We start from the raw sequence: 24,375 nt of genomic DNA on the forward strand, positions 1-24,375 counted from the left end.
ATTTATTCGAATAGATTCCATTATCCTTGTTTTGCTTTTGTTGATGATCATCTTATATCCTTCTTTCAAGACACTGTCCCTTCCATTCAACTGCTCTTCCAGGTCCTTTCCTGTCTCTGACAAAATTACAATGTTATCAGCAAACCTCAGAGTCTTTATTTCTTCTCTCTGGACTTTAATTCCTATCCAAATTTTTCTTTTGTTTCCTCTACTGCTTGCTCAATATACAGATTAAATAACATCAGGGGGAGGCTACAACCCTGTATCACTTCCTTCTCAACCACTGTTCCTTTTTGTGGCCCTCAACTCTTATAACTGCCATCTGGTTTTGTACAAATTGTAAATAGCCTTTTTCTCTCTGTATTTTATCTCTGCCACCTTCAAAATTTGAAAGTAAGTATTCCAGTCAACATTGTCAGAAGCTTTCTCAAAGTCTACAAATGCTATAAACATAGATTTGCATTTCCTTAACCTATGTTCTATAAGAAGTTGTGGGGTCAATATGGCCTTGCATCTTCCTGCATTTCTCCAGATTCCAAACTGATCTTCCCTGAGATCAACTTCGACCAGTTTTGCTATTCTTCTGTAAAGGATTCATATTACTATTTTGCAACTGTGACTTGTTAAACTAGCAGTTCAGTAATTTTCACTCCTGTAAACACCTGATTTCTTTGGAATTGGTATTACTATATCCTCCTTGAAGTCTGAGGGTATTTCACCTGTTCCATACATCATGCACACCAGATGGAAGAGTTTTGTAGTGGCTGGCTCTCCCAAGGCTGTCAATAGCTCTAACAGAATGTTGTCTACTCTCAAGGCCTTATTCTAATTGATGATTTGATTGATCATGATCTTGAACAAACTACAAATACTGTTTTTAATGTCATCTTAAATTGGTTCTTCTCAAATGGTCTCTCACTCAATGCAGATAAAACTCATTATATGAGGTTCCATACATCACAAAGTAATCTCGATGAAATTAACATAAAATGTAGAGATCAACCAATACAGGAAGTTGAAGATACAAAATTCCTGGGTGCTTACATAGACAGTAAATGTAATTGGTCAGTTCACATTCTTCATCTATGTAAAAAACTTAGCTCAGCAACGTTTGCGTTACGGGTAATTTCTTCAGTGGCTGAAGTTGACACCATTAAGGTTGCCTACTTTGGCTACTTCCACTCATTGATGTCATATGCTATCATATTCTGGGGGAACCAACCACTTGCAAAAAAAGTTTTCATCATCATCATCATCATCATCATCATTTAAGACTGATAATGCCTTTTAGCGTTCAGTCTGGAGCATAGCCCCCTTGTAAAATTCCTCCACGATCCCCTATTCAGTGCTAACATTGGTGCCTCTTCTGATGTTAAACCTATTACTTCAAAACCATTCTTAACCGAATCCAGGTACCTTCTCCTTGGTCTGCCCTGACTCCTCCTACCCTCTACTGCTGAACCCATGAGTCTCTTGGGTAACCTTGCTTCTCCCATGCATGTAACATGACCCCACCATCTAATCCTGTTCGCCCTGACTGCTACATCTATAGAGTTCATTCCCAGTTTTTCTTTGATTTCCTCATTGTGGACACCCTCCTGCCATTGTTCCCATCTACTAGTACCTACAATCATCCTAGCTGCTTTCATATCCATAACCTCAACCTTGCTGATAAGGTAACCTGAATCCACCCAGATTTCGCTCCCTTAAAACAAAATTGGTCGAAAGATTGAACAGTGCGCAGATAACTTAGTCTTGGTGCTGACTTCCTTCTTGCAGAAGAGAGTAGATCGTAGCTGAGCACTCACTGCATTAGCTTTGACACCTCGCTTCCAGTTCTTTCACTATGTTGCCATCATGTGAGAATATGCATCCTAAGTACTTGAAACTGTCCACCTGTTCTAGCTTTATTTCTCCTATTTGGCACTCTATCCGTTTATATCTCTTTCCCACTGACATTACTTTCGTTTTGGAGATGCTAAACTTCATACTATATTCCTTACATTTCTGATCTAGCTCTGAAATATTACTTTGCAAACTTTCAATCGAATCTGCCATCACAACTAAGTCATCCGCATATGCAAGACTGCTTATTTTGTGTTCACATATCTTAATCTAACCCAGCCAGTTTATTGTTTTCAACATATGATTCATAAATAATATGAACAACAGTGGAGACAGGTTGCAACCTTGTCTTACCCCTGAAACTACTCTGAACCATGAACTCAATTTACCGTCAACTCTAACTGCTGCCTGACTATCTATGTAAAGACCTTCAATTGCTTGCAAAAGTTTGCCTCCTATTCCATAATCTCGTAGAACACACAATAACTTCCTCCTCGGAACCCAACTCATATGCCTTTTCTAGATCTATAAAGCATAGATACAATTCCCTGTTCCACTCGTAACACTTCTCCATTATTTGTCATAAACTAAAGATCCGGTCCTGACGACCTCTAAGAGGCCTAAACCCACACTGATTTTCATCCAATTTGTCCTCAACTAATACTCACACTTTCCTTTCAACAATACCTGAGAAGATTTTACCCACAACGCTGATTAAAGAGATACCTTCGTAGTTGTTACAATCTTTTCTGTTTCCATGTTTAAAGATTGGTGTGATTACTGCTTTCGTCCAGTCTGATGCAACCTGTCCTGACTCCCACGCCATTTCAATTATCCTGTGTAGCCATTTAAGACCTGACATTCCACTGTATTTGATGAGTTCCGACTTAATTTCATCCACCCCAGCTGCTTTATTGCACTGCAATATATTGAACATTTTCTCCACTTCCTCAAATGTGATCCTATTTCCATCGTCATTCCTATCCCATTGTACATCGAAATCTGAAACATTACTGGTCGTATTTTCACCTACATTGAACAACTCATCAAAATATTCCCTCCATCTGCCCAAGGCATCAACAGGATTCACCAGCAATTTTCCTGACCTGTCCAAAATATTTGTAATTTCCTCCTTACATCCATTTCGAAGACTGCTAATTACACTCCAGAATGGTTTTCCAGCAGCTTGACCCAAAGTCTCCAACCTGCTTTGAAAGTCTTCCCAAGATTTCTTCTTGGATGCTGCAATTATCTGTTTGGCTTTGTTTCTCTCTTCAACGTAACTTTCTCTGTCTACCTGAGTTCTAGTATGTAGCCATTTTTGTTACGCCATCTTTTTCCTTTTACAGGCTGCCTTGACTGTGTCATTCCACCAAGCTGTTGCTTCATCCTACTTTTACACCCTACTGTTCCAAGACATTCTTTAGCCACTTCTAGTACTGTGTCCCTGTACCTTGTCCATTCCTTTTCCAATGACTGTAATTGACTACATTCAACTAACTGGTACCTTTCTGAGACCGCTGTTATGTACTTGTCCCTGATTTCCTTATCCTGAAGTTTCTTCACTCTTATCCTCCTACATATGGACCTGACCACCTGCACTTTCGGCCTCACAATCCCAATTTCGCTGCAGATTAAATAATGATCAGTGTCATCAAAGAATCCCCTGAATACACGTGTGTCCCTCACAACCTTCCTGAATTCCTGATCTCTTATTATATAGTTTATGACAGTTCTGGTTCCCCTGCCTTCCCAAGAATACCGATGAATGTTCTTATGTTGGAAAAAGGAATTTGTGATTACTAAGCCCATACTGGCACAGAAATCCAAGAGTTGTTTCCCATTCCTGTTGGCCTCCATATCATCTCCTAATTTACCCATAACCTTTTCATACCCTTCTGTTCGATTTCCAATCCTGGCATTAAAATCACCCATGAGCAGAACACTGTCCTTGTCCTTTACTCTAACAACTACATCACTGAGTGCCTCATAAAAACTATCCATCTTATCTTGATCTGTCCCTTCACAATGCAAATATACTGACACAATCCTAATTTTCTTGCTAGACTCTGTCAAATCTATCCACATCAGTCATTCGTTTACGTACCTTATTGCAACTACGCTGGGTTCCATTTCTTTCCTGATGTAAAGCCCTACACCCCATTGTGCTATTCCTGCTTTAACTCCTGACAGGTAAACCTTGTATTCTCCCACTTCGTCTTCTTTCTCACCCCTTACTCGAATGTCACGAACTGCTAAAATGTCCGACCCCATCTTACTTGCAGCCTCTGCCAACTCTACCTTCTTCCCAAAGTAGCCCACATTGATATTAATAGCTCCCCATCTCATTACCATTCATTTGCCGAGACGTATCTTTGGAGTCCCTGGTTTGTCAATTAGAGGTGGGACTCCATCACCTCCAAAGGTCTGACCATCCAAAAAAAAGCAATCTGAATAATGTGTGGGGTCCATCAAAGACGCTCTTGCAGGCTCTTGTTTCGGAAGATAGGTATCCTAACAACTGCCTTACAGTATATTTTTTCCTTGCTGACCTTTTTGTGCAAAAATTATTCTATCTACCTAGACAACAGTAAATTCCATGGCTATAACACCAGAAACAAAAACATTCTACATTTCGAAATGAAACGTCTCACTCTCGTACAAAAAGGAGTTTACTACTCCAGCATTAAGCTGTTAAATGCTCTACCACTACATATCAAATGTGTTCATACAGAACTGCCAAAATTTAAACAAGTTCTCAAAGATTACCTGACAGAGAAATCTTATTATACTGTGGATGAATATCTGAAAGAAAATGTATACCATCACTAAACGTATTGTGTCTAGAAGTAGTTCAATTAATTTTATTGTGCATTTGAGCATTAGCACACTTTTTGTAACAACAAATTGGCTGTACCTGTATTTACTCTTGTAGGCCTAATATCTGATTTAACTTTGTGCTCTTATCTCTAACCTTTATTTGAAACTCCTTTTTCTGTTAAATGGTTGCTATGTTATCTAGCTGACATTGTATCTATTACTGAATTTATAGTATGTCTTACTTAAACTATGTACAATTTGGCATTGAATTGCCCTTGTATTATTGTAAGTTTAAATTGAAACCTGTACAATTAGACACGTTCCATATCCTAGTGATTGAACTGGATCTACGGAACAAGGAATAAATAAATAAATAAATAAATGTTTCGACTTAAGTCTTTCAGTGCTTTGTCAATTTTTTCATGCAGTATCATATCTCCCTTCTCATCTTCATCTACATCCTCTTCCATTTCCATAATATTGCCCTGAAGTACATCTCCCCTGTATAGACCCTCTATATACTCCTTCCACCTTTCTGCTTTCCTTTCTTTGCTTAGGACTGGTTTTCCATTTGAGCTCTTGATATTCATACAGGTGGTTCTCTTTTCTCCTAAGGTCTCTTCAATTTTCCTGTATACTGCACCTGTCTTACCCCTAGTGATATATGCTTATACATCCTTACATTTGTCCTCTAGCCTTTCCTACTTAGCCATTTTGCACTTCCTGGCAGTTTCTTTTTTTAAAGATGTTTGTATTCCTTTTCACCTGCTTCATTTGTTTTGCTATTATATTTTCTTCTTTCATCGATTAAATTCAATAGTGGTACCCAAAGATTTATACTAGCACTAGTCTTTACACTTCCTAGTCCTTTGCTGCATTCACTATTTCATCTCTCAAAGCTATCCATTCTTTTTCTAGTGTGTTCCTTTCCCTTGTTCTCATCAATCATTCCGTAATGCTCCTGCTGAAATTATCTACAACCTCTGGTTCTTTCAGTTTATTCAGGTCCCATCTACTTAAATTCCTGCCTTTTTACTGTATCTTCATTTTTAATTTGCAGTTCATAATCAATAAATTGTGATCAGAGACCACATCTGCCCTTGGAAACGTCTTACAGTTTAAAACCTGGTTTCAAAATCTCTGTCTTACCATTATATAATCTATCTGAAACCTTCTGGCGTCTCCAGATCTCTTCTATATACACAACCTTCATTTATGATTCTTTGCAAAATTCTGCCAGGCAGCTTCCTCTTTCATTTATTTCCCCAGTCCATATTCACCTGCAACTTTTTCTTCTCCTCCTTTTCCTACTATCAAATTCCAGTCCCCCACCACTATTAAATTTTCGTCTCTCTTAACTATCTGAATAATTTCTTTTATCCCATAATACATTTACTCAATCTCCTCCTCATCTGCAGAGCTAGTTGATATATAAACTTGTACAACTGTAGTGAGTGTGCGCATCATATCTATCTTAGTTACAATAATGCATGCACTCTGCTGTTCATAGAAGCTTATCCACGTTCCTTTTTTTCTATTCATTATTAAACCTACTCCTGCATTAGCCCTATTTGATTTTGTATTTATAACCCTATATTCACCTGACTAGAAATCCTGTTCCTCCTGCCACTGAACTTCACTAAATCCCACTATATCTAACTTTAACCTATTCATTTCCCTTTTTAAATTTTCTAACCTACCTTCCCGATTATGGGAACTGACATTCCATGCATTGATCCATAGAACACCAGTTTTGTTCCTCCTGATAACAATGTCCTACTGAATAGTCCCTGCCCAGAAATCTGAATGGGGGACTATTTTACCTCCAGAATAATTTACCCAAAAGGATACCATCATCATTTAACCATACAGTAGAGCATCATGCCCTCGGCAAAAATTATGACTACATTTTCCCCTTGCTTTCAGCTGTTTGCAGTACTAGCACAGCAAGGCCATTTTGGTTGATGTTACAAGGCCAGATCACTCAATCATCCAGACTGTTGCCCCTGCAATTACTGAAAAGGCTGCTGTCCTCCTTTAGGAACACACGTTTGCCTGGCCTCTCAACAGATACCCCGCCAATTTGTAGTTGCACCTACAGTACAGTTATCTGTATTGCTGAGGCATACAAGTCTCCCCACAATGGCAAGGCCCATGGTTCATTGGAGGGGGGGGGGGGGGGGACAAATAGTATGTTCTTATGATATACTGATGTGATTTTCAGCAATGATCATTAGACCTTCACAGAATGGTACTTGAAAATGTAGTCTGCTACCATATTTGAATGCGGATCAGCTAGTAATTACAGCTATTTGAAGTACTGGTCAGATTTTTCTAGTAACTTTAGCTATGTAAATTAAAACAAAAATACTGGCAATCTGCTCTCATTCAGTAACTATATGTCTATTTATCCTTCACTAGCAATACAGGGCCCTTAATTATTACCATTTTCATTTTCAGGGCTGGAGCGTGATGGCTTTGATGCAGTGCCACCACTGTTTCACTGTTATGTTGCAGAAGTCAATTCAATCATGAAGGATATGAGTGCAACCAAAGAAGAAAATGGTCAGTCCCCTGGTTTGATAAGTAGTTTTATGACGCTTAGGATTTTGTAAACTTCTTGTATATTCCTTACACAATGTGGTTTTTGACATCTCATCTCCTGTTTCTCTACAACTTTTGTTTTTTGGTGTTCAAGAAATACTGCTAAGCATCTTCAAACTCTGTCAAGTGGCATGTTCCCTTAGAAATCAAGGCTGAACTGGAGGTTTATAAAATATAAATTAAATGTGTCAAGTCTTTTTATTTTAACTCATGACAATAAACATATGAAATTATCTTCCTAAGTGGCCTTCACTGATACATATTGCCAGTTTTAGATCAGTCAACATAAAAACTGAGTGTTTTATTGTATAGTACTTTAGACAAACAACAACACGCTCCAATGAACCAAAGTTTATTCTTCTTCCACATACAAGCAAACAACATTTGAGAGCATGGACACAAACACAGAAACAATCCATGTACTGTTACAAGCAGCTGCTGACAAAACGTATGAACACAAGATGAGGCTGAGTGCTAGCTGCACTGCACTTGTAAAGAGGAAGACTCCAATAGACATCGTGTCAGATATTATGCTGTGTGCACAAATGATGTGGCCCACTGCAGGTAGCCTCTGATGGCTGTCCCATTCAAATGCTGTTGGCAGAGCATTCAAAGTGTATTGCACCAATAGCCTGGTGCCACATTGGATATCCAGGTATAATGCACAGGGTTGTAGCACTCCTTCCCCCTACCTTGGGGAAAGGGTGCTCCTCCAATGTGGGAGTCAGGGTGACTGCTGAAACATCCATGGCCTCTGTGGCAGATGCTGCAGGCAATTACAGTGGCAGCCAAGGGAGATTCCCGGCTGGAACCAGTGAGTAGGAGTGGAAGTGGCATGGCTGTGGACCCATGCAGTGCCCACTCCCTTGCAAAGTACCATAGGAGAGTACTAGTGACAACAGAATTGGTAGCATTTTGACATCCAGTCCCTTGATATGGTGGAGTTGAGGAACTGGCCGCTCAGGGGTGTTGGAGACGCTGATGTTGAAGGACCCAAAGGTGATGTCCCATCCAACAGTCGAATCACAGGTAGTAGCAGAGCATCATGGGAAGACCTGGCAACAGGCGCAGGGAGACTGGACCTCTGTGGAAAGGCAGGAGGAGGTGACATTCAGAAGGAGCTTGGGACCACCACTGCACCAGGGATGCCCCACGAGACTGAGACAGGCACTTAGGGAGGAAGCGGAGTTGGTGGCATGATGACACAGCTGGCCATGATGTGTACTATGCAGAGCTTCCTTGGCAACTGTGAACCATGACTGGAATCCTCCACCATTGTCGGCCAAACCTCCAAGCCCAGACTACAGAGCCAGGAGCAAACACTGCAATGAGGGTCACACTGACAGGTGCCCGGAAGGGGGAGTGGGGGGGGGGGGGGGGGGGGGGGGAGGACATGAGCAGATGCAGGAGGGTATGTGGCTGGCAACCATACAACTCATTGGACTTCAATCCCCTACTGGCAAAAACCTGTAAGAACTCAAGAAGCATGTCAAGGCATCTTTTGTGGAGGAGCACACGACATGTTTCTCCATTTGAACATTTGAACCTTTAACATGTGGATGAGACTTTTCACATCATCAAAGATTGGAGGTGAAAAGGAGAAGGAGTCACATGACAAATGCCTTGATGGTTGAAGATATCGTGGAAGGATTGAGACACCAACTGTGGACTGTTGTCCGTCACAAGTGCATGATGCAATCCTCCAATAGAAAAAAATTTGGAGACGGCCTGAATAGTAGCTTCAGCTGTCATCGAAGATCTGAGGATCACACATGGAAACTTAGGAAAAGAATTGACAAACAACAACCAGTAAGAATTAAGGAAGGATCCTGCAAAATCAATGTGGATGTGTGCCTACAGATGCTATGGTGTGGGCCATGGAGTGGTGTTGCTGCTTGTTGGGTACACACTGAGAGCAGACTGTGAAAAGATGTACAGTCTCATCATCAATGCCAGGCCAAAACACATGTTGATGGGTCAGTAACTTGGTATGTGAGACCCCCCCCATCATCCCTTATGTAGGAGCTGAAGAAGTTCACACCATAGTGTGGCCAGGATCACAACCCTAGGCAACAGCCCAGCTATAACTAATAGAAAAATACTGTCAAATACCAAAAGATGATGATGAAGGGCAAAATAGTTATATGAAGGATCAGAAACCCTGGCCAGAGGCCTGTCTAGCCATCCATTCTGAATAAGGTGAACAACTTGATGCAATCACAGCCACTGTAGCCTGGAGCCAATAATAGAAAACTCTTCCATTATACATTGCACTTCAACATCTAAGTGTAAACAAAGAAATCCATCATGATAAAAGTGGGATCTGGCCCCATTGAAGGCTGAGACAGTACATCAGCACTGACATGCTGCCGGTAAACTGAAAATGTATTTTGTTGTTGTAGAAGGGCAGAAACAAGGCCCAATGTTGGAGGCAATGTGCACTTTTGTTGGACAATGAAACATAAAAATTAACAATGAAACCAAGGGCTTATGGTCAGTAATGTGGTGAAACTTAGACTCATAGAAGAGCACATGAAAATTTTTGATGGCATAGATGATAGCAAACACTTGCTTTTCAACTTGGGAGTACTCCTGCTGAAGAGAGTTGAGCGTTTTTGATGCATAATCTATTGGAAATTTGGAACCATGCTCATATCATTGTGTGAGAATGACTCCAAGGACACACTGAGAAGTATCAACAGCCAAAACTAGATGGTGACCAGGATGGAAGTAGCCAAACAAGAAACAGAATGTCTTTTAGATTTCAAAAGCATGAACTCTTGTTCACAGATCTGCATCTACTGAAAAGAAATGTTCTTGTGGAGCAACTCATGTAGAGGATGGTCAACCATGAGCACACCCAGAGTAAACTTGTGACTGTAACCAATTTTACCTGAAAATGTTTGGAGTTCTTTGAAATTTATAGAGTGAGGCAAAGCTGTGACTACAGTGACATGATGACATAAAGACCTAACACCATCTCAAGAAACCTCAAATACACAATGGTTGGCTGAAAAAAGTGTGATTTGGCCAAGTTGCTTTTCAAAACTGCAGCATGTAAGACTGTGAACGATGTGCATAAATTACATAAATGCTCTTCTATGAATGCACCCGTCATAATGATCTAATCAAGATAGTTAATGCACCACAGAATTGACAATGTCAGTTGTCCCATAAAACACTGAAAATTCGCTGTGGCAGTACACACACTGAATGGGAGATGCTGATATTGGTACAGCCCAAAGGGCAAATTAATCACAAGGAGCTGTTTAGAATCCTCATTCAATGAAACCTAAAGGTAGGCTTCAGATAACTCAGTTTTGGAGAAAAACTGGCCCCTGGCGATTTTAGCCGATAACTCATTTGGACAGGACAAGGGTAGGTGTCAATGACAGATTGAGTGTTAACTTGAACTTGAAAGTCACTGCAGAGTCAAAGTTACCCAGTCAGTTTTTTAACAGTCACAAGGGGGAGAGGTAGACCACGCACTCCATGTAATAGGTTGTATGACACCCAATGATATCATCCTGTCTGTTTCTGATTTCACTTTATCACATAACATACACTGAAAAAGTGTAGCCACACTTTAGGTTTCAGGGTAATGTGGGCTGCAAAATTAGTGGTACAACCTAAGAGTCAAGAATGCAGAACACAGAGAATATAACGGCTGGTAAGGAAGCTGGTTGGAAACAAGTGCACTGTGTCTGAAGTGGAAAAATCAGAAGCATTGAAACAAAGTTGTGGTCCAGCATCATCTACTGCCAAAAACATCAAGGGATGTTTGTTGTGACTTGCCAAAATTAGAGTAACCAGAGACAATGCAGGAGATCCTAAATCCACATAAGTTTCTGAGCTCTGTAGAGTCACAGCTGCACCCATGTCCACTTGCAGTCTGAGAACTTTGTCTATTACTCACACATTGATAAACAATTTGTTATGATTTTGTAAGCACTGGAGACACACAATTAACGTCTATATCCTTGTCTGCAGGAGGGAGCTGGGATTGAAACACAGACACTATTCTGTCCTTTTTTTGTACAGTTGTTGCAAGTTGCCCAGTGCTTAGGGCATGTGACTCTATCATGGCACACAAAACAGTATGGGCAAGATGGGAGTGCAAAGCACTAATGTTGCTGTGATTGTTGTTGCTGTCCAAGGCGGCCCTCTGAGAATTGATAGAAGCCCAATGACCAGGAAGAGGAGTCACTGCAGCAATGTCATACCATGCCTCAATCTGATCATCGGCAGCATGAAATACCTTGAAAGATTGAGCAATATTTAACACTTCAACCAAAGATGGATTCTCACACTGTAGTGCACCATTCTATCAGAAGCCAATCAGATAATGGCGACATGGACCGAAAACCCAGTGTAGGAATCATTATGAGGATTCAAAACGAACTGACATTTGGGACTGAGGTTGTGGAGTTCAGCCACTCAAGCACAATGAGACTGATTGGGCTATTTATGACAAAAATAGAACTCTACATGTGCTGCAGTGACATGTGTGTATTTGATGTGATACACATACATATTTCATTGAACAAAAGCAACACTGGTTCCTGGAGTGGATCTAACTGGCACTACAGCTGGTAGACCCAAGGAAAAAGTCAAAGAAAGGAACAAAGCCTTACACATGTTTGCACCAGTGACACCAAAAGTGGGGAACTGTTGCTGAAGCCTCATCCTGTAAGCCTCATAGTCTTCAGCCACATCATCATTAGGAGGATACCGAGAGCGTGGAATCCTGCATAGTTAGTGTGGCTGACAACCTCATGATAGCAACTGTAAGAGCTTGCAGCTTCTCGATGTCAGACTGGAGCACTGTCTCCATGGACAGAAGAACTGAAGGAACACCCAGATAGGCTGAGCACAAGGAACTGAACACTGCACTCATTGCTGATTGTATCATACTGTTCACATAAACAACAGTATGGCCCCATCTCAGATCTATTCCATATTCCTAGATTTCCAGAAGGCTTTTGATACTGTTCCTCACAAGCGACTATTAATCAAATTGCGTGCATATGGAGTATCGTCTCAGTTGTGTGACTGGATTCATGATGTCCTCTCAGAGGGGTCACAGTTCATAGTGATAGACGGTAAATCATCGAGTAGAACAGAAGTGATATCTGGTGTTCTGTAAGGTAGTGTCATAGGCCCTCTGCTGTTCCTGGTTTACATAAATGATCTAGGTGATAATCTGAGCAGCTCGCTTAGATTGTTTAGCAGATGATGCTGTAATTTACCATCTAGTAAAATCAACAGACGATCAATTCCAATTACAAAATGATCTAGAGAGAATTTCTGTATGGTGCGAAAAATGGCAATTGGCATTAAACAAAGAAAAGTGCAAGGTCATCCTCATGAGTACTAAAAGAAATCTGATAAATTTTGGGTATATGATAAATTGAACAAATCTAAAGGCTGTCAATTCGACTAAATACCTAGGAATTACAATTACAGGCAACTTAAATTGGAAAGACCACATAGATAATATTGTGAGGAAGGCGAAACAAAGTCTGCGCTTTGTTGGCAGAACATGTAGAAGATGCAGCAAACCCACTAAAGGGACAGCCTACATTACACTTATCCGCCCTCTGCTGAAATATTGGTGTGGGATCCTTACCAGGTAGGATTGACGGAGGACATCGGAAAAGTGCAAGGAACGGCAGCCCGTTTTCATGTTATTGTGCAGTAGGGGTGAGAGTGTCACTGATATGATATGTGAGTTGGGGTGGCAGTCACTGAAACAAAGGCAGTTTTCTTTGTGGCGATATCTATTAATGAAATTCCAATCACCTACTTTCTCTTCCAAATGCGAAAATATTTTGTTGACACCCACATATGTAAGGAGAAATGATCATCATAATAAAATAAGAGAAATCAGAGCTCGAACGGAAAGATTTAGGTGTTCCTTTTTCCTACACGCCATTTGAGAGTGGAATGGCAGAGAAGTAGTATGAAAATGCTTCAATGAACCCTTTGCCAAGCACTCAAGTGTGAATTGCAGAGTAACCATGTAGATGTAGATGTAAAACCAAAGTTTATTCATCTTCCACATACAAGTGAACAAGTATTTGAGAACATAGATGCAAACATAGAAACAATCCAGGTACTGACACAAGCAATTGCTGACAATAAGTTTGAACCCAATATGATGGCAAGTACCAGCTGCAGTGTGATTATAAAGAAGAGGATTCTGGTAAATGGGATGGCAGATGCTATGGCATGTTCACAAGACAGCCTCTGGTGGCTGACCCACACAGATGCCATTTGCAGAATATTGAAAGCATAGCTTGCCAGGGGGCTGGTACTGTGGCACGTATCCAAGTATTATGTACAGGGTCATAACATTTATCAGTTCAGTATGTCTCTTTAACACCACTCTATCAACTACAAAAAATTTAATGCTTCTTGCATACCAAAACTTATAAAGCATTACACTCATCAACTACACAAAAAAATCTATGTATGATTTCCTATGATTTAGTACCTCCATGTCTTTTCTGTGAGTCACATACATGTGTACTCTTCATTCACTTTTTCTATTTGCTTCATAATAATAGTAGACTGTATTTGGTCATAATTACTTTGCAGTCTTGGATCATATGCACAACAATTTTTATGCTAAGGAAGATATCAACATGTTACAAGATCAGTACATGGTATATATTTTAAGAATATTAATAGCTACATGGTTGATATTTACATATTTGCACCTAAACTTATGTATCTTATAATTATGATAAGCAAACTTTTCAAACATGATTGCTTTTTACATTTACTTTCATTATTGCATATTAGATCCTTCAGATGACAAAGTAAATATTTTACAACTACAAGTTTAATTGATTTCTGCACTATGCAGATTATGGTATAGATTGTTTTTTCTTCTAATAAATTTATGAAAGTTTTTCGGCTATTTGTAAAGTGAGTAGTTGAGTTCTCAAGATGAATATCACACTAGACCTTTCAGTGAAATGAATACTAGACCTTAATGTAAGATATTAGTGAAAGAAAAGTAGAAAAATAAGTTAACTTTTTGGTATTTTCATGTGTATACCTTTACGTTTCTCAAAGAAGATGCTTATAGACACTTTTGACTTACCCTTAGAGCTTCTATCAATACATATAATTTTAGAATTCCTATTTTTAATTATGTTCCCTTGTGTATTGGCATTCAGGGGCAGAACAGAACTGAATAAACTCCAAGATTAATGAGACAGTTTGCTGAAAACTATGTAATTATTTTGAAACAAAATCATTTATCTTTTCTGGTGTTAAAATATTTCCTCTAAATTGGCTATAATACATACAGCATGAACTAGACACTAGGATGTGCAACAAATTAAAGAATATATCTGCATGCAGTACTTTTCTGTTTGGAAATCATCTAATGGACAAAAAGTTTTTTTTCAAATGAATACATCTTTGATTTATTTTTAAATGAAGCACTCACTCTTACTACATAGGCCTTTGATATGGTTTGACAGGGATATAAACATTTTAACACTGGCATACTGTACATTTTAGATTTAGAGTTAGATTTTGGAAATCACAAAGTAGATCAGCCTTCCTTCTCAAAAATGAAACTTGTAAATATAGTGGGAGTTATAGAAAGTATCCCAAGTTTCTTCAAGAGATTACAACATGAGGTTCTTTGGAGTTTGGACAACCTTATCTGAAAGAAAGAAAATTTTCTTTGACGTGGCTGAATTGGCCCAGAAGATAATTCCATGGCACATAATTGAGTGGAAGTACCCAAAGTAAGTAGACTTTGTGACACTGATGTCTCCACATTTGAGATTGTCCTAATGGCAAAAGTAGCTGAGGACAATATTTTCACAATCTGGCAGACATGATGTACTCAGCTAACACAAGTGCCTATGTAGTGGCCTACAAATTTGGAGCAGTGTGCCCTTGGTATTTCTGAATGCCGTGAGCAATAGGTATCTCCTGTGTGAACATGTGGTCAAAACTGAATTGGATGTTATTAGTCTCGCTCAGGGGTGCTGTTAGTGAATAACAATAATAGAAATTCCTGGATACAAAAATACATAAAATGAGGGAAAGGCAACCAATTACCTATGGATGACTGGTACAAGGCACACAGAAATGCTTGATAGAAAACTGTTAGTTCTAGCTTTTAAGTGATTGCTTTTTTTTTTTTTGTTGTTGTAAGAGTACACACATTCACATAATATACAACCACATAGACAACCAAATGAACATGTCCACAGTAGCTGCAAGATTGATTACTGAATATCAGTTATTGAAAGAGTTGCGTGGGTAGATGAAAGTGAGGAGGGGTTAGAGAAGGATGCACGAGGCAAGGAAGGGGTAGCAGGGTAGTGTGAAGCACATCTTTTGTCAGATGACTCTACTGCTGCACAGCAAGATGAAAGGAGTTCAGAGAGTAGAGCATATAAGGTGTAGAGAGAAGGACGGGGAGGTGGGAGGTAGGGCAGAAAAGGAGAAGAAGGTGTGAGAAAAGATGGGAGAATTTATAAACAAACCCATAGTACTGCCATGTGTACTCACAGTGCACCATCCAATGCCAACTTATTTTGTTGGCTGTCTGGAGGAATCCTTTCTATCCAGTCAACACCTAAAACATCTTGATAGTGAGACTTCTGTTCCTTTCTCCATAATCGTACCACCTAATCCCAAATTACCCCAATCTGCTTCACTTGGTCCTTCTTAACTCCATGAGCCATCTTTGTAGATGGGGATCTCCACACCTCAGATGACTTCATAAATATGTCCATTCATGTCAAGTGCACCAACCACCAACAGTACATCCACTGTCACTTATTCCCTGTCAAAAAGTCTCTTCCATACAGCCTTGCCATCTGTGTATGTCACATCTGCCATGGAAAGCAAGAGTTATTGAAGTATTCAAATAATATTACCAGAGCCTTTATTGACAGACAATATTCTATCCAGCCCTTTCATTAACAGAGCTTCCACACCATCTCCTTTGACACCAGAACCCCAATAACCATCCAGTGACTAGCACTCCTCGAATCATCCAGTCTTGGAAAGGGAAACTCAACCACATCATTCCCCAGAGCTTGGATTACCTCCCTTTGTGGCCTGAGATGAGGGATATCCTACTCCAAATCCTATACAACCTACAGAATATCCTTGACTATCCCCACCCCAATTCTGCACTCCATGGATCATTCCCTTGTGGTTGACTCAGGTGCAAGACCTGTCCCATACTTCCACCCACCACCTTCTACCACAGTACAGCCACAGGCATCCCCTACCCAATAAAAGGCAGCACCATGTATGCAAGCAGTCAATTATATATCAGCTGTGCTACAACTCTGTACAGCATTCTATGTGGGCATAACAAGTAAGCAATCAGCCACTCACATGAATGGCCTATGGAGAACTGCTAACATGACCATCCAGTTGCCAAACATGCTGCACACCACAACACTAATGACTTCAGCAGCTGGTCCAGTACTTGGACCATTTGGATACACCCTTATAGCACGTGTTCCTCTGAACTATACATGTGGGAATTGTAGATCTAGCATATCCTGTGCACCTGCAATCCCCCTGGCCTAAACCTCTGCTAACTTGTTTCCAACTGCCTCATCTCATCTTTACCTCCCCTCTCCTTCTTTCCTCCCCTCACCCCCTTTTCCTCTCCTCTGCCCCTTCTTCTACTTCTCCCCATTTTCCTCCCCTCTGCCCCTTCTTCTACTTCTCCCCATTTTCCTCCCCTCTGCCCTTTCCTCCCCTGTCCCCCTTTCCCTCCCCTCTTCCACTTTTTCATCACTCTTCCCTTTTCCTCTCCTCTTCCCCTTTTCTCCACTCTTCCCTTTTCCTCCCCTCTTCCCGTTTTCTCCACTCTTCCCTTTTCCTCCCCTCTTCCCCTTTTCTCCACTCTCCCTTCTTTCTCCCCTCTACTGCCTCTTTCCACCCCTCTACACTCTTTCCAACCCCTCTCCCCCTTTTACCATCCCCCTACTCCCTTTTCCCATCTCTCTCCCTTTTTCCATGCCTCTTCCCTTCCACCCCCTTTTCCACCCCTCCCCTTTCTCCGTCCCATCCCATCTTTTCCATATGTCCCCCCTTTTTTCCACTGCACTCAGCCATTTCCACCTTGTCCCTGGTTTTTCCCACCCTGCTTCCCCCTTTCTCCACCATGCTTGGCTCTTTTTCCACCCCTCTCCCTTATTCTCTCCCCTCCCTGTCTTCCTCTTACGTACCACCTTCCTCTCCTTTCCTCTCCTCCTTGTCTGTCTCTTTGTTCTTTATATGCTCTACCCTCTGAAATCCTTTTGTCATGTTGTGCCAGCACTGACTCATCTGGCGAAAGAAATGCCTCACATTACCTTGCTACCTCTCTTTGCCTTGTGCTTGCTTTAATCCTGCCCCTCTCCCCCTCCGCCCCCTCCCACGCCCCTCCGGCCCTTCATCTACCCAGGCAACTGCTTCAATAATTAGTCTCACAGCTACTGCATGTACATTTGGATGTCTGTGTGGTTGTATGTTGAATGTATGTACACTCACTAAAAAAGAGCAAGAACGCGAAAGCTAGTGTTAACTGTTTTCTACTATGTTTTACTGTCAGTGAGCTTACTTTGAACCAAGTTAAGAAATCTGAAAGTATTTTGCTGGAATCACTCTCTAAATCATAAGACTGTTTGTTTTTTTATCACAATGCTAGTATCATCACCAAACATAATGAACTTGTATGTTTTGTGTGACAAAGATAGGTCATTTATGTATATGAGAAACAGGGAATCTGGAGCACAGTGTTCCAGTCTGACTCTACCCCCTCATCTGCTTTGCTGCTTTCAACAACTACCTTCTGCCTCCTGTCTTAGACGTAGTGTCTTGTAGAAGAAGGTGTAATGAGATGAATGACAAACACTAACTTCACTTAATAAAGGTTTATTGAGCACTTGCACACACCACCACAGAGCGAACTGCCTCCTGCCAAAACACATACAGTATATATACAGTTACAGAACATTCCAGTACAATGGTTCTCAACATTTGTGGATACATCTAGAATGTACTTGAACCAAATATAGAAATTAAACATGTACAGTCCAGATGAGTTTTGAACTCATGACCCTCCATACAACAGTCTAGTATCATAGCCACTACAACATGGTGACTGTAGTACTCAGCTTCTTCTGCAATGTTGCTCCTTGTTTAAAGGAACAGTGCCTTGGTGTTACATCCTCCAAGTCCGGGAATGAGTCATTGGTCCTGCATACCCTGACTCCCAATGACTGATGTTCACCCTGGCGGTGATCTTAAAACTTTCATTGCCACTTCGCTCTTTGTCACCTTTTCACTTGTTGCCTGTCACTGGATCTTTGAATTTGCCCTGGATTGCAAGATCCTTATAGGGCTTCTTTCAAAGGATGTGGGCCATATCTCTGATCTTCCATTGCCTTGTGTCGGGGCTGAAATCTTCAATGTCATAAGTAAAATCAGACAACTGTCTTACAACATTATAAGGTCTAGAGTAGCTCCTGAGGAGCTCCTCAGAGAGACTAACCTTCCAAACTGGAGGGGAGATCCAGACGAGGTCACCAGGCGATCGTTTTCTTGAGCCTGCAGTGTGTGGAGGTGAGCTAACTGCCGAACTTCCTCAGCTCTGGTTAACACCTGGCTGATGTAATCATTGTCCATGTCATCAGGATGTAACGGAAACACAGTGTCCATCGTCGTAGTCGCCTCTCGCCCATGCACCAGAAAAAGTGACGTAAATCCTGTGGTGTCTTGTTTGGCGGTGTTGTAGAAAAATGACACAAAAGGTAGCACCTCATCCCAGTTGCTATGCTCGACAATGACAAACATTGATAGTATGTAAGCCAAGGTCTTATTAAGGTGTTCAGTAAGACCATTAGTTATCAGATGGTAGGCAGTTGTCAAGTGATGAGTAATGCTGCACTGACAGTTTATCTATGTCACAAGATTTGATTGAAAAACTTTCCCTCGATCCATAATTAACTACCGTGGGGCACTGTGTATTAATACAATGTCTTCCACAATGAATTTGGCTACCTCAAATGCTTCGTCTGTTTCCATGGCTTTTGTAATGGCATAGCATGTCAGATAATCAGTGCAAACAATAATCCATTTATTGCCACTAGCAGATGTTGGAAATCATCGGAGGAGGTCAATCCCAACATACTGGAAAGGCATTTTGACTGGTGGAACTGGTATGAGCCGGCCAGGTGGTTTCTGAGGAGCTGCCTTTCTCCTCTCGCACTCTTGACAGTGCAACACATAGTGACAGACAGTTCTAAATAAACCTGACCAGAAAAATCTCTTGCGAATCCTATCATGTCTTAATAAATCCTAAATGTCCAGCTTCAAGTGTGTCATGGAATTTCTGTAGAACATCTAAGCACATGTGTTTGGAGGCAGCCACCTCTTTCCAAATGGATCAAACTTTTTCTATGAAAGCAATGCATTTAACTACCCTAAATTGTCCTTTCACATCGTCTGACCGATTTAAGGCAAACGTAATTTGAGATATCTTGGCATCCTCCTCCTGCTCAGCAGAGAGATCCTGGAGTGCAGTGAGACAGTCACTATCTTCATCAAAGTCTTGATGGTCTTGCACACAGGGTTTCTTAAGAAACAGTTGGCGTCTTGGTGTTTTCTTCCACTTTTGTACACTATGGTAATGTCATACTCTTAAAGACATAGTGCCCACCTGGTGAGTCGTCCTGTTGGATCCTTAAACCTGTCAACCAACTAAGTGAATGATGGTCTGTAACAACTGTGAATGGCCTTCCATAGAAATACTGTCGAAATTTCCACATGGCCCAGATCACAGCAAGACTTTCTCCTTCTGTAGTTGAGTAATTTCTCTCGGCTTCTGTAAGTGTCCTAGAAGCATATGCTACAATCTTCTCTTTCCCATCCGAAATTTGCACCAGAACAGCACCAAACCCATACCCACTGATATCTGTGTGTAGTTCTGTAGGTGCTCTCTCATCATACAGACCAAGTACAGGGTCAGTCATCAGAGCTTTTCGCAGCACATCGAAAGAATCTTGTTGAGCACCACCCCAGATAAATTTAGCATCAGCTTTTAACAGCTCTTGGAGTGGCCTGGCTTTAATACAACAGTCTTTGATAAAATGACGGTAATAAGAACATAATCCAAGGAAGCTTCTCAAATCTCTAATACTTTTAGGAATAGGAAATTCCGTTATATATATCACCTTTTCTGGGTCTAGCTGTACACCTTTGTTTGGCGCAAGGTGTCCAAGTATTTTTATTTCTTTTGCTACAAAGAGACACTTTCTTGGATTAAGTTTCAGTCAGCCTTGTTGGAGAAACTTAATAATGGCCCTCAGTCTTTTTATGTGTTCATCAGATGTCTCTGAGAACTCTATAATGTCATCTAAATTACAAGACACATTGTCCACTTCAGGTGCCTTAGAAGATTATCCATCATCCATTCAAATGCTGCTGGTGCTTTACACAAACCAAATTGCATTACCTTAAACTCATACAGGCCCTCAAGGGTGATGGATGCAGTTTTCTCATGATCAGCCTAATCTACTTCAGTTTGCCAGTATCCCAAGTACATGTCCATGGTTGAGAAAAACGTAGCCCACTTGAGACGATCTAGTGTATAGTCAATTTGTGGAAGAGAGTAAATGTCCATTTTAGTTATCTTATTAAGCTTCCTGTAATCAACACAAAAGCGTCAACTGCCATCCTTCTTCCTGACAAAAACTGCTGGTGATGACCATGGGCTCCACAAAGGCTGAATGATGTCATTCTTCATCATTTTCTCTACCTTGACATGAATTATTCGACGTTACATTGCTCACACATGTTATGCTCTCTGGCTTATTGGTTGATGGTATCCAGTGCTAATCCGGTGCTTCACCGTCAGTTTGTCTAATTTGTTCTTCACCCGTGGGTCGAAGCATTCAGAGAACTCTTGAAGAATGGCAAGTAGCTTCTTCTGTTTTTTATTAGTGAGATCCGGTGATAATCGAGCTAGCAGATCTTGTCTTGTAGCTGTAACACTAATTTCACCCACAGACTCGACATGGGAGGTTTCTATGAGGCTCAGCTGTTGTGCAATTTACAGCTCAGCGTTTGCTATGCACATGCGTCTTGAAAGGATCTGCGGTTCTCAGCGACAGTTAACTATCAACAATTTACCAAATCTGTTCTTAAATGAGATGACAGTGGCTGGGATGATCAAGTTATTCTTTAATGGTATGCTTCTCTTACATTCCACTACAAGATTCATGGGTTGATGCATGGTGTGACACATGACAGTTACCTTTCTAGCGCTGACTGCAGGGATCATCACTTCATCCAGCACACATAATCTCCCTACACTCAGATGCACATCTTCCTGTCCACAGTATCTCATATCATATAGCATAATCTTCAAGTGGCCACAATTTATAATTGCTTGAGAAGCTTTCAAAAGGTCCCATCCAAGAATGACGTCATGACTACTCTCCTGTTAGATGATGAATTCTAAGGACTCTGTATGGCCGCTTACACCCAACATGAGTGACACATCTTCCTGTAGGTTTCACATATTTCCCATTAGCCACCTTCAGAAGAGATGTTCTGTTGTCGACGAATATGGTTTCCTGCAAATGCCAATGGTACTTCTATGAAATGACTGAATATGATGCTCCAGAGTCCACAAGAGCTTGGGCTGGTCGGCCATCCATGAGGATATCGATGTAGTTTCCTATCATTTTTGTAGTGATCGGCAGCGGAGGACTTTTCTCTTCAGCGGTCTCACCTTCAAGGAAGGTTGCACCCTTTAGTTTTCCAGGTTCTGGCGGCTAGGTGATCGGCTGGAGCTTCTAAATGGTGATGGAAACTTTGATCGGCGTGTTGGGGAGCGTCCTCTCCAGTGGCTATCTTGCGGCAATGGTGACCTACATCATCTTGCACTCACAAGTTCTTGTTTATCTTCGTCATCCCAGAGTTGGCGGCGGTTGAGATCGACCTGCTGTCTTCTGGCATGGGCGTCATCAAATATCCGCTGCCTTTTTCGACAATAGTGCACCACATATCCCGGTCATCCACAGTGGAAACATACTGGTTGGTTATCCTGGGTCCTCCAGACGTCAGTCTTCCTTTGAGCCCAAACAGGTTCCTCATGCGGCATTGTAGGAATGTAACTTTACCTGGGTCTCGACTTTTTCACCTTTTAAAGGGAAATGAAGGACGAGAGATTGGGTTCAATGTCTGTTCAACTTCCTCCCTTATGACTTCTTGAAGTGTCTCAGTTTTTTGCTTGCTGTGCACTCCAAGTGTCTTTGGAACTTCCTCTCTCACTATCTGACAAAGAACACTTCTGAAATCAGTTTCTTCCTCCATCACAGACATCGATACGACATTTGGAAGCTGTTCAAATTTCTTGTTGAAGTTGTCTGCTAACCTACTTCAGGAGTAGGGTTTGATACATGTCCTCAGCAACACCCTTCATGAGATGTGCAACCTTATCTTCGTCCTTCATTCTAGGATCCACTATTTTACACAGCTCCAAGACATCTTGAATGTAAGATTCTGTATTTTCTCCTGGATGCTGTGCCCTGCACTTTAGTTTATGTTCAACCTTGAACTTCTGTCATTGTGTGTCACTGAAATACTTGTGCAGTTCTCCCTGGAATACTTCCCAGCTAGTAAACTTCTCCTCATGGTTCTCATACCATTGCTTGACAATGCCTTCCAAGTAGAAAAATACATTAGCAAAACACACTGTGTCATCCCATTTTTTAAATTTGGCTATACACTCATATACCTTTAGCCACTTGTTTGGGTATTGGCCATCATCACCAGAGAACTCGGGAAGATGTCTCATGTGGTGGCACACAGTTGCTGTCTTCATAATGTCCTCTTCTTCTTCTGTCTCCAATAGATTGCAAACTGTTGAATATGACTCGAACTCGGGTTTCTCGCCACATAAACGGCAGCTCTGTCGTGGCCTGATGGGGGTCGCTGTGTCGTCAATAATGTGCGCTATCACAAGTTCCAATACCCGGCACCTCCACCAGAATAATGTCACGTAGAAGAAAGTGTAATTAGATGAATGACGAATACTAACTTCACTTAATGAAGGTTTATTCAGCACTTGCACATACAAGAGCACAGAGCAAACTGCCTCCAGTCAGAACACATACGGTATATATACAGTTACAGAACATTCCAGTACAATGGTTCTCGACATTTGTGGATACTTCTAGAATGTACTCAAACCCAATATAGAAATTAAACATGTACAGTCAAAGTGAGTTTTGAACTCACGACCTTCCATGCAACAGTCTAGTACCATAATCACTACACCATGGTGACTGTGCTACTCAGCTTCTTATATGACAGTAGCATTTTAGCCAGTTTCCCCCTGCCCCTCTGATGCTATAGTGGCTTGCAATGTTGAGAAGTATTTTGTGATCCACACAGTCCAGATCCTTAGAAGGATCACAAAATATCGCAACTGGCTTAATTTTTTTATCTATGAGTTCCACAACATCATTCATGAATAAAGACATGGCTTGAGTTATGGACATACGAGGGTGGTTTGAGAAGTTCTCAGAACGGAATAGAAAAAAAGTACTTACATCACTGAAACTTTTTTTTTATTTTTGAATGCAGTCTCCTTGTAGATTAATGTGCCAGTGCCTTGACCCCATCTCAAAAATGAGTTGCCTCCAGGCCTGCAAAATAGTTGTCAACTCCAGCTATCAATCTTCATGTGAAGTGAATTTTCATCCACCAAGAAAAATTTTCAGTTCTGGGAAGAGATAGAAATCTGATGGAGCCATATCAGGTGAACAATGCAGGTTTGGCAACAATTTATACCATATCTCATGTAATTTTGCTATAGCAACAGTACATATGTGTGGTGCGCATTGTCTTGATGGGAGATGACTTTCTTTCTTGCTAAACCGGCCTTTTCTCACGTATCTTTTGTTGGAATATGCCGAGGAGGTTAGGATAATAATCTCCAGTAATTGTTTGCCCAGTGGGGAGATAATCTACAAACAGAATCCCCTTTGCAACCCAAAACACTGGTGCCATGACCTTTCTCACAGAAGGAATTGCCTTTGCTTTCATTGGTGG

General features: G+C 41.0%; 1 protein-coding gene across 3 annotated transcripts in view; it reads left to right on the forward strand.

The window, feature by feature from the left end:
- Positions 1-24,375, forward strand: part of LOC126328647 (thialysine N-epsilon-acetyltransferase-like) — a 133,139-nt gene that overhangs the window by 75,413 nt on the left and 33,351 nt on the right. For all 3 annotated transcript variants that reach the window (XM_049996056.1, XM_049996057.1, XM_049996058.1), the window contains one exon: positions 7,126-7,230. In XM_049996056.1, coding sequence (XP_049852013.1) covers positions 7,126-7,230 — 105 coding nt within the window. The remainder of the gene's footprint in view (positions 1-7,125; positions 7,231-24,375) is intronic.

The sequence above is a fragment of the Schistocerca gregaria genome, chromosome 2, assembly GCF_023897955.1.
Source record: "Schistocerca gregaria isolate iqSchGreg1 chromosome 2, iqSchGreg1.2, whole genome shotgun sequence".
Classification (NCBI taxonomy): domain Eukaryota; kingdom Metazoa; phylum Arthropoda; class Insecta; order Orthoptera; family Acrididae; genus Schistocerca; species Schistocerca gregaria.